Below are 14,942 nucleotides of genomic sequence, written 5' to 3'. Positions count from 1 at the left end.
TCATCAAGCATCCACTGTTAACGCAGGTAGGTATTTACTAGGTTAGGGAAAATAAATCATGGGACGCAAATGACAGCTTCGAAGTTCATATTTCTTTCTATTGGGGGAGGGATGAGAGAGAAGAACAAGGCGTACGAATACCAAATCAAGACAGATTAAATCAGAGGGTCATTCATTACTCTAGGCAAGGCCAAAGCACAAGCAATTGTGATTCACAACCATAATTAATTGAGAGCCATAAATCAGAATATACTCATGAAAACAATAGTATTAGACTTTCCAGAAAAAAAAACAATAGTATTAGATCGTCTAGCACGTTACAAGATCTAATTTTCTTATGCTAATTCATCTTCCCAAGTAACTCGTTTATAAGGTCCCCACGATTTCCAGAGTCTCCTCCATCCTTAAATCGTTTCTTCCTACCGCTCAATGCTTTATCCGGATTGTTCAACACAAAGGGACGAAGAAAATTAGTGACTGCCTTAAAATGTGTGCCGACATTAGCAATTTCAGCCACAATATCCTCAATGCATATGATGTTATTCTGACCCAATTCCTGCCAGAATAAGGAATTACATTATGATGTTAAAACTTCTCGAGGAAAAACCAACAGGAAAACATGCGTTGAATATAGAGCAATACCTGTTCAACTATGTTATTGTCCGTTAAAGGAATCCTCTGCTTGCCAACTTTTACAACACCCTTTTTGTATATCAAGTCCTTCACACTCTTCAGATTTGGATAACTGCCGACCATGAGAGTCCATTAAATTGGAATATAATTGATGATTGATCAATAGGTAAATTGCTCAGATAATCCTCCGTTTTATTATTCACGTGTCTGGACAAAAATCAGAACAAATGAAAAAGTAACAGACAGCTGTTCGTTCGGATCCAAGTTTTACGCGTGGAACAGAACACGGATACAAGTTCTAGCCTTGGAACGACAATGTGTAATCAACATAGCCAACTGCAAGCTAGCTGGAGAAAGCTTTGCGCTTTTTGTAGGTTGAACTGGTTTTATAGGTATGAAGTTGACTAGGTACTCAACTGTCAATTTTTTGAAGAAAATGATTCCTTTTACTTCTTCCATTCCAATATATGCACAATTTCTCAGAAAACAGACTTGTAATGCAACACCTAGACTCAACCTAAATACAAACTCAAACAGAGAATTCAAACCAGCCAGCATTATGATAATTTAGCCCCACTTTGGAAAGTTCAAGACAAGAAGAGCCAACTCATGGTATTATTATTGGATAGTGTGTTTTAATACAAAAAGTTAGAGCATATGAGATTTTTTTTAAAAGGGCTTTTAAAAAATAAGTTGTCTGGATGGGCTTTTTTCACACGAAAAAAAAGTAACTAAAAGGACAAAATATGGCTCTTTCCTCTCTTCTAAAAGTTCAACAAATAGGTATTCTTCACTACTCTATCCAAACAGCAAAGTGCTTGAAAAAAAAAGTACTTAAAAGCTTGCTAAATGACCAGCCTTGAAGCAGTAGGAATGATGTAAAGAAAAATATCACATACCCATAGGTCACATAAGGCTCCACCTTCTGTAAGATTTCCATTATTCTTTCATTTCCCTGCACAAACACCCCGCTGAAAATTTTCCTTAATCTCAAAGAATGCAGGAGCTTACGAGTTTGTGGATGCATATCATTTTTCCTGAAAATAGTAAGTTAAAATAGTAAAGGAAACGGCAAATTTAAATAATTAAGAAAAAGAGGCAAGGGCTAGACTATTTGAGCTCACCCCCCAATGCGTATGATGAATAAGAGCTCGGAATCAAATGTAGCAGTTGCCCATCTCCTTAGCCTTCTTCCCCTACACTTCATTTGGATGAGGTCCAACTCCTGGATGCAAAGCAATGAATATGGGTAATTTTTGCAATCTACCATTTATTAAATATTTCAGGACAAATAAGTTGGACTCTAATACAAAAGCTTACAACTTGACATATGTAACAGTAGAAGTTTACGAATTTTACACCCACAAACAACAAGATAAAATACTGAAGTTCTTCTATAGCAAAAAAACCCACTTGATTTTGTTATTTACCGAATGCAAGACTCTTTTGAAATATGAAAATGTAAAAAAAAAAAAAATCAAGCTCTCGAACTTCTGTAGACTATCAAGAATAACCTCTTGAAGAGTCACATATAATACCGAGAGAAAAATGAAGTACCAGGTCACTTACAAGCCCATGAACATATGTTTCCAGTACATTAAAAATGCATCAGCACAATGGTCTGGAATTAAAATAAGCGGTTTATTTGTCGGGAAATTAGAAAATCTAATCCGATCCCATAAGTGATCATCCATCCAAAAATAAATTTTCTGCCGTAATTGCCACCCGTATGTATGGCATTCATCAGCCAAATACGCACGCTCACACCGACACACAAAAGCAAGTAAGAGCGACGACACAAACAAGCAAGTAACAGAAAACACAAGCAAGCAATACCAAACCTGTGTTTTAGGGTCAAAATAGCTCACAAAGTTTTAAAACTTCGGAAAATAAATAAAAAATGGCTGATAGCAAGCATTGTTACTTTATCACGAAATTCACGGATGAATTGCTCGGGCTTTTTAATAGCAAACTTCTCCGACTTGAGCCGCTTAACCCTCTCTTGTAACTGAAGCTTCCTTCTAATGGCCCACTCCTCATTGTTCTTCCTCTTCTTCAATACCACTTCCGGAATGTAATTCAGAGCTATCGGCGCAGCCTCTTCAGCTGCCATGGTTACTCGATAAATGATCGAAGGCGGGGAGTAAGCGACGGAAAGGATGAAGTAACTTGAAGCTCGAAACCCTAATACGATTCCTTTTTGGGAAGACCGGGTTTATTACTGTCATAGCCCAAGCTTCTACTTATTTCGATTTCTGCCCCAAATACTTTTGTAATTTATATTGGAAACCCTTTTTTTTTTTTTTATTTATTCATCGGAAACCTTTCGGGTTTGTTTTTATAAATAAAATATAATAAACAATTGATATTTATACTTTATTTTGTGTATGTATTATCGACTTTACCTCCATATATAAAATATAAGAAAAAAAATATTAGGATCAAAGGATTTTAATTAACTTTTAAAAATAAATTTTGGTAAATTTTTGAATTTAATTAATGAAAAAAAAATTTACAATTTTTTTTTATTATGTTTTTAGGGTTTTTATTTTTTTCGTACTCAAGGGTTTGAATGTTGTAGTTTAATATTGTTTTTAGAAATATTATTTTTTTAAAAATAAATTCGTGTTTCAAGAATCAAGATTTAACATCATGGCGTTTTCAATAAAATTTAAATGAATATATTTATATTAAAATAATTGTTATTGAATATAAATGATTATATTGAACAATTATCACAATAATAACAGCAATTTAAAATTATTGATGAAAGTAATATTGATGTGATAATAATAATAATAATAATAATAATAATAATAATAATAATAATAATAATAATAGCATCGATTGAGAGACAAAATCCTGATACATAATTACAAGACTCTGAATATGATGAAAGTAGAGAAGGAAAATGTTGGCTTAATAGCAACTTAATAAAATAATTTAACACACCATAAGACCCAAAATTTAATACTACTTAATCAAAATTTGGCATTATATTGTTTTAGTCTAAATTACTTTTATCAACTATTTTAAAAAATAAAAATCATTATTTTAAAAATAATAACCTAAACTATAAAATATTAATAAAAGTTTAAATGTAAATAACATTTGTGAACGTGAGTTTCTTGGCAAACAAATTTTTTTATAAATATCTGGTTTGCACGAAACAAGATGTCCAAGTTCAATCAGCTTGATTATAAAATTAGTTGAGCTAATTAAATCCTATTAGATGTAAGAAGAACACAAGAGTGAACCTCTAAGTCCCTTCAAATCTGTCTTATTTAATTTCCGCAATTTTATATGTTACACGTTCTTTATTTATTGCTTCAATCGCACTTTTTAAATTTATAAGAACATAAAGTTACCGCAAACTTCTAGGGAAGTGAAACAAGTATTTTGAATAAACAACTATTTTCAATTTATTAACATTACACCGATCCAAACCAAACAACTCGTGGCAGAAGTAGGTTTTTTGTAAGACAGTCTCACGAATATTTATATGTGAAACGGGTCAACCTTACACATATTCACAATAAAAAATAATATTCTTAGCATAAAAAGTAATATTTTTTCATGGATGACCCAAATAAGATATATGTCGCACAAAATACGACCCGTAAGACATTCTCACACAAGTTCTTGCCATATTGTATTATCTCAAGGTCAAAACGGTTAGATCCATTTGGCCAGCCCGCCTCCACCACAAAAAATAGGTTGGTTGAGTTAAGTTTTAAGTAGCTCGTTCGGAGGCTGACCATGGTGGGGGTGGTCCGTTTGATAGCTCTAGTCTCGATCAAAGTTTAGTCACTCCAAAAAATATATATATATATATATATATATATATATATATATATATATATATATATATATATATAAATATGATGTTTCTGAGAGGGTATTTGAGTTGTTGCAGTATAAAACCGTTTGACCAATGGCTGAGAAATCGATTTCTCCTGCCACCTCTTATCCGACTAACATAGTTTGCGGGTTATATTGTAATAAAAAAAAGTATGTATGATGTGTGTGACTATGTATTTAGAATGTCAAGTCATGTAAACATTCAGATACAAAGAATGTAATAAATTAATACTTTCCTTTTAAATTCTTGGACCCAATTTTTTGAATACCAACTTAAACACATAGAATTGTTATTAATCACTCTTCCTTCAATAGGTGTTTCTCTATTCAAAACGACCCCAATGTATTAAGGGTCGTGGATATGCAATTTAATTTATATAAATAAAACTTCTTGATTATATAATCATGTTTAAGAGCCTTATTTATTCTATATTTTTTTAATTAAATGATATAAGTTTTCTTTAATTTATATAAAGAAAACGTTCAAATATTTTCAAGTGCTACCTTAATTATATTTTTCTACACAACATCCATTTGTATTATACAACGAGGGGGAGCTCCTTGTGCGCGGCGTAGCATAAGGTCTAATTGTTGCTGGTTGGCTGAGTCACCATGATTTACTTCCTCTCACAATCCTGTCGGGCTGGGGGTGAGCGACGCTTAAAGTGAACGATTTCACTTTTTGGAGCAATAAAAATGGTACAATAAAATAAGATTGGGCCATCATCTTATATGTACTCATGTTCATAAAAATTGGGAAAAATACCCAATGAGATAGAAAATGGTAAATGACGGGGAAAAAAGACAAAGGTAAAAAGAAGATAGCACATTCAATTATTATATTACATATTGGGGGAAATGAATTTTCTTCATGGGGTTCTATGAAGAACCTAGTTTTTGTACAAGTATCCCCTCCCCTACCTAGTCTACACGTTTGAAAGAATTACCATACATGGAAAATTAATTGAATATGCATGCAAAATATAAAAGTACTTAACAAAGACATAAATATTTAATATATAATAAAAAATTAGTTAAATAACAATCACACGCGATATGCATATACATGAATAAATTATAACTTATCATAAAAATTCTTATTCCATATATGTATCAGATGACCTATCCCACATACATGTATATGAAACTGTTTCACAAGATACATATTCATAGGCATAGTTTGGTACACAAGATAGGATAAACATGTGATATATAATATAAGGATAAGTTAAGGATAAATAAAATGTAGGATATTATATTTAATGTTTGGTATGATTTTAATAAGAGTGATTAAATTTATATATTAGATTGCAATGACAAAATTAACCTTATCATAATAAATTTTATAATTTCAAAGTTGTTGCTTGAGTTAATAATTTTTATCTGTTCATGTCAAATATCAATTTTTAAGGTTAATCGGGTGATACTAATAATTTTATTGAGATTTATAAAAATTATTTATATAATTATCTCGAATTCATTTGTATAATAATCATATTATATAATATATACAAAAATAAATAAAAATATTTATTTGATTTTAATTTCTACCTACTAGCATAGATTTATAAAAAAGTCATTTATAAATTGAGGGTAATTAAGTTATTTGTAGTATATTTTATCATTAAATTAAAATTATCATACCTAATAGAGGGACATTTTATCCTTCTAAAAAATTATTTATTAAAGGGCCCATGATATTATCATTGACTTTTTTAAAAAGGTACCAAACATGGGATAAAGAGGATTATTTATCAATCTCTCGCTTATCTAATGTACTAAACTATGACATATATTATATACTATTGTCTAAGTGTTTCTTCATCAATTCATAATATTTGCATTTTTAGCATGTTTCAAATCCAAAAGAACACCATATAATAACTCACATCACGCTATATAAACATAGATAACTAATTAGTTATTTTATCGTTTTTATTAGGGAAACTAAATTTTTTTCCTATTAACTTAGATGCTCAAAGTTTGGTTTTGGTAAACTAGCTTTTAATTGTCAACTTTTTTAATTCGATTACTAACGTGACTCTGGAAAAATACTGATGTGACATCGAAAAATGCTGATGTAATATCGAAAATTGCTGATTTGTCTTATGTCACGTCACCAAATAATTGTCAATAAAAATTTAGTATACCAAAATCGAACTTTGAAAAATTAATGAACCAAAACTCAAATCAGACAAGTTAATGAACAAAAAAAAAATCATTTTCGTTTATTATTATTACTTATATTTGAGAGATATATTTGTTATAATCGAGTTTCAAATGCAAGACTTCGTCATAAACTTGAAGTCGATACCACATGAGCTATAAGTCATCGTAAGTTATTGTCATATTGATATTAAAAATGATTCAACTTCATTATTATTCGGAAACAAAGGAGGGCATTGTCCAAATTTGAAATGGTCGTATATATTATCCATCCTTCACATGACATATAATTGCTCTTCAGTACCCCTTCTCAATTTACATCAATTTCATGATTATGTTTTTTGTAAGTCCAAATCCCCTCCTTACATAGTACATAACTCCTACTATAACGTTTATTTCCAACCAATTATGTACTCCTACTATACGTTATATTCAACCAATTAGTATATATATATATATATATATATATATATATATATATAGACACACACACACACACACACATCTGATATACATCAATGGGAAAAAACCCAAAAAAAGAAAATTTTGAACAAAACACTTTATTTATGGAATCACCAAGATTAGAGTCATGCAATTATCCTGACACCTCAAGCATCAATTCCCCATCATCATCATGCCTAAATCTAAACTCATCCAAGAATCAAACGCCGATTAAACTCATGCAAACCGAAAAGTCTCATGTTCAAGAATCCAAGAGTTCCGATCTTATGTTAGATCTGAGCCTCTCAAACAAGAATTCAGTGCAAGCTGAACTCAGCCTTTTCCAGAGCAAGAATCCATCTCAAAACTCACCAAATTATCCAGAAAATGGAGGCAACAACGAATCCGAGCATCGGGTTTTCTCTTGCAACTACTGCAGCAGGAAATTCTACAGTTCACAGGCTCTTGGAGGCCACCAGAATGCTCATAAACGTGAGAGAACGTTGGCGAAGCGAGGGCGGATCGTTGGCGACGACCGTGCCTCTTTCGGTCACCGATTTTCGAGCATGGCTTCGCTACCTTTACATGGATCTTTGAACAGTTCTCTTGGGATTCAAGTTCATTCCATGGTCCACAAGCCAGCAGGTTTCTTTGGTTTCTCATCACCATCGAGTACTACTTTCGGTAGGTGGCCAAGAATTGGCACGCCTTCGGGTGGCAAAGCTGCTACATTTGATGGTGGCCGGAAGTTATCTCCGGTGGTGATGGATGGAATCGGAGGATTCAGATGGAATTCTAATTCTCATTATTCGAAGATTAATAATGATGATCAAAAGGACATGAAGAAGCTGGACTTGTCTCTTAAACTGTAACATGTTTCTTAAATTTTGCTTCTCTTTAATTTGTAGTCCTCTTTATTTCGTGATATTTTGTTATTTAACTTCGATCAATCTTTTTTTTTTTAAAAAATATTTATCGAAATACACTAGAGATTGTCATTTTTCGAAACACGAAAAATTAATCAAAGTTAAATAACTAACTAAATGCCCCATTTTCATAGTCTTCCCCCCTTTAGAATTTCGCAAGAATCGATCACAAATTTTCTTTGCACTTTCTTTACCCTTTAGTAAGATTGTCACATCTTTTATATCTTATGACAAACGCTTTTCTTCAATTTCTCACGTTGACATACGATGAAAATTTACATCCTAAGAGTTACAAATGAGTAACGTATATAAAAATAATAATAAAATACATTTTTGTTCATTTAACTTGTACAAATTCCATTTTCGATCATGTTTCGGTCCCTAATCTATACTTCTTTCCTTCCGTTTTAGTCTTTTTACCAAACTATTGACTTGATATCAAATATATCAGCAATGTCCAACACTACATCGAAATTTTTTTTATGTCATGTATCATTGTCTAATGTATGATCGTGAGTTAATTGATAACATGAACAAAAATGAAAAAAAATACACAAAAGAATGAACCAAAAAATAATACTTTTTCCCTATATAAAAAAAAAAGTATACTTCACACATGTGGAATATTGTATTATTTGTTTGATAATGACTCAAAATGGGAGTTTCACACAATATTTGAAGCAACTTGCCCAGAAGAAAATATCCAAGAGTATATTTAATTTTAGCACCATGTTCTCAACAAGATCTTATGATCTTTTTTAATTACAGTTTATTATATTTTTTGAAAAAAAAAAATTAATATGGACCATGTCAAGTCAATACATGAATCCGTACAGTCCGATTGAAACTATTTATGTATAATACAATAAATTATCTGAATTGAGTAATTTATTCGTACAAGTGGATGGTTAAGATTGGTGATTGGTCCCTAAACGACACAGTTTTGTGACCCACATGCAGTTAAGTAAATAGACCATCTATTAGGCAGTCTTTATCGATAGGTTGGCGAAGCCTGTCCTTCCGTGGCAGTACATTTGAAAAAGATGACCTTTTTTTAAATATCTTATTTATTTATTTTTCTTTTTGAGTGAAAATATGAACAAAATTAGGTAATAAACCTTTTCCCTTCCTGATTTCTCTTTTTAAAACACTTCCAATACATTCAAAAACCATAGATTGATTGTCTTAGCATGTCTAAGATTCGGAATTTAAAATTCACCGCAATAACTCAAAATATAACTAGTTGGAGATTTGAAATTTATTGTGATGAATTTACTCAAACGTGAAAAAATACAGTTTGATCGCTCTACCTACGTATCATTTATCGAAATGTAATTTTATTAAAAAATATTACCATGTCGTCGTATCGACTCGTGTGGTGGCCCATTTGAGCTATGAAATCACATCACTTTTCCAATATAAAAGGTCTCAAATCTTGATCGCATCGATATCTTACCTAATAAATCTTTTGAGAGAGGATACTCCAATTAATCGTGGGGCCAAATTGCAGTCATTAGTAATGATTCATGTTAAAACATTACATTAATCATGGAATTATCCATAATTGACCTTACATTAAATTAATCCTACGTTATTCAATTATTACTTTTATTATTATCATGGAAAGGGTTACGATTTGAAAATTACCTTCCCTTCAAGGAGATTGCTTAAGATTTAAATTCAAGAAACAAGCGACAATTAAATTTGTACAACTTTTAAGTTAAATAAAAAGTGTGAAAATAATATTTTACCAACCTCACACAATTGAAAACACCTTTCTTCCAACATGTGATTCTCAATTCCATATCAAATTCAAACATAAAATGTATAATATTTTGTGATATGTTTTATATATACCTGATTCTAATCCTAGTTTTTTTTTTACCAAAATCATTTCTGTAGAAGCAGAATCAGGATCTCCTCAACTTCTGGATTTCAATCGAATTAAAGAAAAGCTAATGCATAATTTAGAATCAAGAAACACACAAACTTGATTTTTTAAGTCAAAAACTAAGAATCACTCTTTTTAGTGATTGCAAACACACTCTAAATCTGTCTTTTTCTAATACAAAATTTTAATTTTACACAATCATGAAAGCAAAGATGCATGATTAATCTTGCAATGATAGGATGTGATGGTGTGGGGCAAGTGGCTCCAAACAAGCATGACTTGTAGCATGAATACTTGGAAATATGTCCTCAAGTGTTTATGTGAGCTAGTACTAATAGGCCCATAATTTATTGATGCGTATGTGGGGAAAAATGACATTTGACCACGCCACTTCCCAAGTTTATGCAACATTGAGTTTCACTATAAATGATACCGACAAAAGCTCTACATGAGCATAAAACTACCAGAATTGAATGCTACAACCACCATAATTAGTAATATCTAGTTAGTTCCTAGAGCATAAGATGGTAATAACATATATCCTAGTTAAAAGCCATAAATATTAATATTCGGAAAATGTTGATATATGGATTTTAAGGTGGACAAGTATTTACAAGTACAATAGGTAATGATGTATGAGTAGTTATCTAAATATTGACTGAATTTCGAAGGAACTGGTATATATTAAAGAAAAGAGTGAGATGACGAATGAAGATGAGATGTTCCGAGATCGTCTAGCATGATCTGGGACTCTGGATAAATGTTTAGTTTTCGCCTTACAACTCACCTACCTACAACCCTCAATGGTCACGAGTTAAAGTCACCTGGAAAGCGGGTCAGGTTTTCCTTTCTCTGATCAGTCAAGATGGATGGCCAAAGCAACTCCACACAAAACTATCACTTGGTTTTCCTTTCTCTGATCAGTCAAGATGGATGGCCAGAGCAACTTCACACAAAACTCACTTGTAACTTAAGAGTTGGCATTCTAAAAGTGCGTGATTTATGTAAACATTGGTGGGTCAAGACGACTGAATCAAATGGCCAATATCCTTCGACTTTCAGGAGGTACAACGAGGGACGCAAAATTCAATCAATTACAGTCTCCACTCTAGTCGGATCCACATTTGTTTATTTTGCTTCAAAAATTAAGCTTTCATTACTTAGTTTCTTGAACTGTGAACAAAAGATTTTACCTTTTCCAACCAGCGTATGTACTCCATTTTATCTTTGTTCGTAATATATTGATGCAAAAATACAGCCAAGTCATCATCTATACCCCTTGCCTCTAAGAAATCATAGAGTGAATCCTGCAATTCATCATCCAATTCTCTGCAAATCAAAATAGCAGGAAGAAAACTGTAAATGAAAATGCGCAACTGAAGGTTTAGACATTCTGGAAGATAAAGTGGAATTAATGCAGGGCACATACTTGAATCGAGGACCTGTGTAAGGGCGATCTTTTATTTGGTCACACCTACGAATGAAAACTTTGCGAATCTCAATACTATCTGGCCATGCAGAGCAAACAAACTGCATAACATCCTTGTTCTCCTCTTTGAATATTTCAACAATCAAAGTAATATGAAGCTGTACGCCATCCTCTGCATCATCACCATCTTTTTTAATGGGAAGAGACCCATCGAACATAGTTACTTCGATTTTGATCTCTTCGGCCGCTCCAAATTTCCTGGATAAACGAATCCACTGTTCCCCTGGCTTTTCCTCGACCTTGAAAGCATCGAATTCTGGTATAGGCTGCAAACAAATCATTAAAATATGGTAAAAAAAGAATGATTTCAACCTGAAAAAGACCGGACACAATAGAGTAAATTACAGAATGTGCGAGTGTATCATCCTCATTGCAGATGGCGCAACAATTAATGCATGAGACTACATTGTTTGAGAATAAATTAAGAAAACAGCTTTATACAGTTTTTAACAGGTTAAATTCCATAACCATTTACTAATCACAGGTCGTCTCTCCTCTATAATTGGTCTGTCCACAGTTTTTGGAGGGAAAGTTATGTGATCAAATCAAGATCAATGAGTAAATTAATGCAGGATCACCAGTGCTTTGATGCTGACCGTCAATGGGATGTAAACAAGGAAATCCAAGATAATGTCATTATTAATTTTAGAAAAGGAAAAATGTAGAAAGATTATGCTTTAAAATTCAAAGTGGATCAACAAATTTAAAATCAATATTTTCATTAGTCATAAGCTTGGTCCAGTTATTAATTTATGATTGCTACAGTTTCCCAACGCATATATAAATACAGGGGGACAAATTAAACAAGAACTCGACATTTTTCATAAATTAAATTGTGAGTTTTCTCTCAAAACTAGCAGGTAATTCTTCAAGTGTTGCAAACACTCGAACTTACCAATTGCAATCTTATCGTTTTCCACCCAAACTTACCCTTAATGATCTTTGACGGGTGGTGGTGTCCAAAACTTATTCAAAACCTTAAGAGTATCAGCACTGTGACTGCTACACAGTCTATATATGCTCTCTAGGTCAAACCAAGATTAAATTTCGGGATAGTGTTTTGGTATCATGTTGTTCGTATTCCATTGAAAATATTGTGATTAAAATATTCAGTGTATTGATACAGCATCTCTTCAATATATTGTTCGAGTTTGCATCAAAAAGTTTCTGCCAAACTTGATAGACATACCAAAAAGCAAAAACCAGGAAAATCTAAAGAAATCCAAAAGCAATCAACTCAAACTCAGGAACGATTTGACTCCTAACTGTGCATGTAAATATCTTCTTACCATTAAAATGAAAAAAAAGAGGTAAGTCAATTTATATTTAATCGGATGATGAGAAGATGATGGTGTTACCATTCACACATATATTAGTTAGACTCTTCCAATTTTTCTAGGGACTAGAATGCCAACTAAGCCTATCTTTCAGTTGAGTGAAACTCGATCTCTGTAGTGGTCTGATCCAAATTAACAAAATTCTGAAACCATTGCTATGAAAGTATAAAGAATCCAAAAGTAATCCCCAAAAATGCACGAAGGCTTTGGTTGCTAACAGCAGATATAGGTTTTTACTGAACATCGAAAATGAAAAAATTGTGCCAAGTCAATTTTTGTTAGTCAGAGGCTGGGAAGATGCTGATGTTTCAAATCAAAGGATACATCTTTCAATCTTTCTACCAGTGCTCTAAAATTCGGCATAGGCGACCGGCTAGACGCTAAGCCCCAGACGACCGCACCGAAAAATTGCTGGTCAGCCAGCCTAGGCGGCAAAGGCAGCCTTAGGTGGCCCTAGGCGCCAACTAATCGCTTTATACGTCTTAGGCACCGCGGACAATTAGGGTTTTTAGGTTTTTTTGGGGTTTGTTTTTTCAAAAAAAGTTTTTTGGACTTTAAATTAAATTAAAATCATAAGTCCAGTTAAACAAAATGAGAGGTAACTTTTTTATAGACCCTAAACCAAACTTCAACAAGAAAATCGATTTGTTGGTTTGCCCTAGCACACCAAATTTCATCTTCGTCTGCGATCTAGAGTTACAGAACTTTATGAGAATGATTTTGAATTCGAAGAAGAAACTGAGGATCACAGTGATAATATTGAGATTGTTCTGATGAGAACAAGCTCAAAATTATGGAGAAGAAGAACTAGAGTAAGTTTGTGATATTCTATTAATTGTGTAGTTATTGTGTTGGAGTTATAGTATGTAATTTATTATGTTGATATCGTGGAATCCGTCTAGCGGCGTCTAGTCCCATCTAGACGGCCTAGGCGCTAGTCTGACGCCCAACGAACGTCTAGCGAATTTTAAAACCTTGCTTTTTACTCATTAGAATACAAACTGAACATATCTTTCAATTAAGTGAAACTCAAAATCTGCAGTGCTCAGGTCCAAGTTAACAAATTCCGAAACCATTCCTCACCAACTGCACACCATCTAAAGAATGAAAACGAAACTGGCTCAATTATCATTCTTCAAATCCTCACCAGGTGACTCAAACTCAAGACTGTTGTGGTTGTAACTTGTAATTGCAACACCCGCTTAAATAAATACAAACTAAAATCAAGAATTTCAACATGTAACTCCACCTCAAAAAATAGCTCAAAGGAGAATAATTGTTCAAGTCCATATATTAAACTCTCAGGTATCCGACAATGTGAGACAACTAACACACATTTCGAATCAAGGCAGCATTTCTTCCACCAAAACTCAAAGATGACACCACAAGCTAAATGCTATAATCCACTCATTCAACAGTTTATTTCCACTTTCTCATCCAAATTTCCTTGTTTTCTCTCCCCAGAGTTTACCACCTCCGAATTTCATCAAAACCGAAAGGGAAACCATAGATTAATAGTAAGTAGGAATATACAGCAACATGAAATGAACTAAAGCATGAATAGACATGTAAACACATGTACACCAAAATTAATGCAGTACCGGAAAAGGAGGTGAACGGTCGAGCTCGTATTGAATTTCGTAGCGAATCAGGCGGAGTATTTTGCCTTCGAACGTAGATTTCTCCATTTCCGACATGTAATTTCGTTTGATTATTCTACTAAAGTAGCCAATGGGTCTCGATTTTTGATGGATCCCGACGCTTTTCGCTGCTCCTCGTAATCCTCGGATTACGCGTTGAGCCATTCCCAAAATTAACGTAGAAATCGACCTGAAAAAATACAATAGATTCAATCGGTAATAAAGCGCACAAACGTAGGGTTTTAGCTTCTTTTTTTTTTTTTTTTTCAGTTTCCTATTGCTTATTTTGTAGCCCATTTAGATCAAACGAAAGCCTCGTAAGAGGCCCATATTATTTTCAGATTCTCATTTATTATTTTGTAGCCCAGAACTATGGGCCCATTTAGATCAAACGAAAGCCTAGTAAGAGGCCCATATTGTAAGGATTTTACTTTTGCAAATTTATCGTAGTTTCCGGCCTAACCAATTTTTGGACAGCAACTGAGAGCGAGGTGCAAGAAACATGAAATTTGAACAATAAAAAAATTCTGTTTCTCCACTTTACACTGCACAGGCAAA

The 14,942-nt window shown here is 32.9% G+C and overlaps 3 protein-coding genes and 1 long non-coding RNA gene across 4 annotated transcripts; 2 read left to right on the top strand and 2 right to left on the bottom strand.

The window, feature by feature from the left end:
- Positions 1-205: 205 nt before the first annotated feature.
- LOC140833233 (large ribosomal subunit protein uL30z-like) lies at positions 206-2,827 on the bottom strand. The gene is made up of 5 exons (XM_073197654.1): positions 2,558-2,827; positions 1,758-1,858; positions 1,533-1,670; positions 643-745; positions 206-556 (listed from the first exon to the last, which is right to left on the bottom strand). The coding sequence occupies exons 1-5, from the start codon at positions 2,744-2,746 to the stop codon at positions 341-343; spliced, it is 747 nt and encodes a 248-aa protein (XP_073053755.1). The 5' UTR covers positions 2,747-2,827; the 3' UTR covers positions 206-340.
- Positions 2,828-7,340: 4,513 nt separating this feature from the next.
- LOC140808787 (zinc finger protein 1) lies at positions 7,341-7,973 on the top strand. Its single transcript, XM_073166051.1, has one exon. It carries the CDS (start codon positions 7,341-7,343, stop codon positions 7,971-7,973), a length of 633 nt encoding a protein of 210 aa, XP_073022152.1.
- Positions 7,974-10,476: 2,503 nt separating this feature from the next.
- LOC140833190 (uncharacterized protein At2g39795, mitochondrial-like) lies at positions 10,477-14,568 on the bottom strand. The gene is made up of 3 exons (XM_073197652.1): positions 14,346-14,568; positions 11,348-11,673; positions 10,477-11,247 (listed from the first exon to the last, which is right to left on the bottom strand). The coding sequence occupies exons 1-3, from the start codon at positions 14,547-14,549 to the stop codon at positions 11,079-11,081; spliced, it is 699 nt and encodes a 232-aa protein (XP_073053753.1). The 5' UTR covers positions 14,550-14,568; the 3' UTR covers positions 10,477-11,078.
- LOC140833206 (uncharacterized) lies at positions 11,684-12,987 on the top strand. The gene is made up of 2 exons (XR_012118344.1): positions 11,684-12,039; positions 12,077-12,987. It is a non-coding gene; the product is annotated as an uncharacterized lncRNA (long non-coding RNA).
- Positions 14,569-14,942: the final 374 nt, after the last annotated feature.

This window comes from Primulina eburnea, chromosome 1 (genome assembly GCF_022965805.1).
Source record: "Primulina eburnea isolate SZY01 chromosome 1, ASM2296580v1, whole genome shotgun sequence".
NCBI classification, from domain to species: domain Eukaryota; kingdom Viridiplantae; phylum Streptophyta; class Magnoliopsida; order Lamiales; family Gesneriaceae; genus Primulina; species Primulina eburnea.
The sequence above is the reverse complement of the archived record's forward strand: the minus strand, read 5'-3'. Positions and strand labels throughout refer to the sequence as shown.

What these genes read in the sequence shown, in the direction of transcription:
- LOC140833233 (XM_073197654.1), bottom strand. Translation starts at nt 2,746, where the DNA reads ATGGCAGCTGAAGAGGCTGCGCCGATAGCTCTGAATTACATTCCGGAA. An exon ending in TCCGTGAATTTCGTGATAAA is followed by an intron (nt 1,859 to 2,557) that starts GTAACAATGCTT and finishes CTTTGCATCCAG; the next exon opens with GAGTTGGACCTCATCCAAAT. An exon ending in GAGCCTTATGTGACCTATGG is followed by an intron (nt 746 to 1,532) that starts GTATGTGATATT and finishes CATGGTCGGCAG; the next exon opens with TTATCCAAATCTGAAGAGTG.
- LOC140833190 (XM_073197652.1), bottom strand. Translation starts at nt 14,549, where the DNA reads ATGGCTCAACGCGTAATCCGAGGATTACGAGGAGCAGCGAAAAGCGTC. An exon ending in ACCGTTCACCTCCTTTTCCG is followed by an intron (nt 11,674 to 14,345) that starts GTACTGCATTAA and finishes ATTTGTTTGCAG; the next exon opens with CCTATACCAGAATTCGATGC. An exon ending in TACACAGGTCCTCGATTCAA is followed by an intron (nt 11,248 to 11,347) that starts GTATGTGCCCTG and finishes TTTGATTTGCAG; the next exon opens with AGAATTGGATGATGAATTGC.
- LOC140808787 (XM_073166051.1), top strand. Translation starts at nt 7,341, where the DNA reads ATGCAAACCGAAAAGTCTCATGTTCAAGAATCCAAGAGTTCCGATCTT.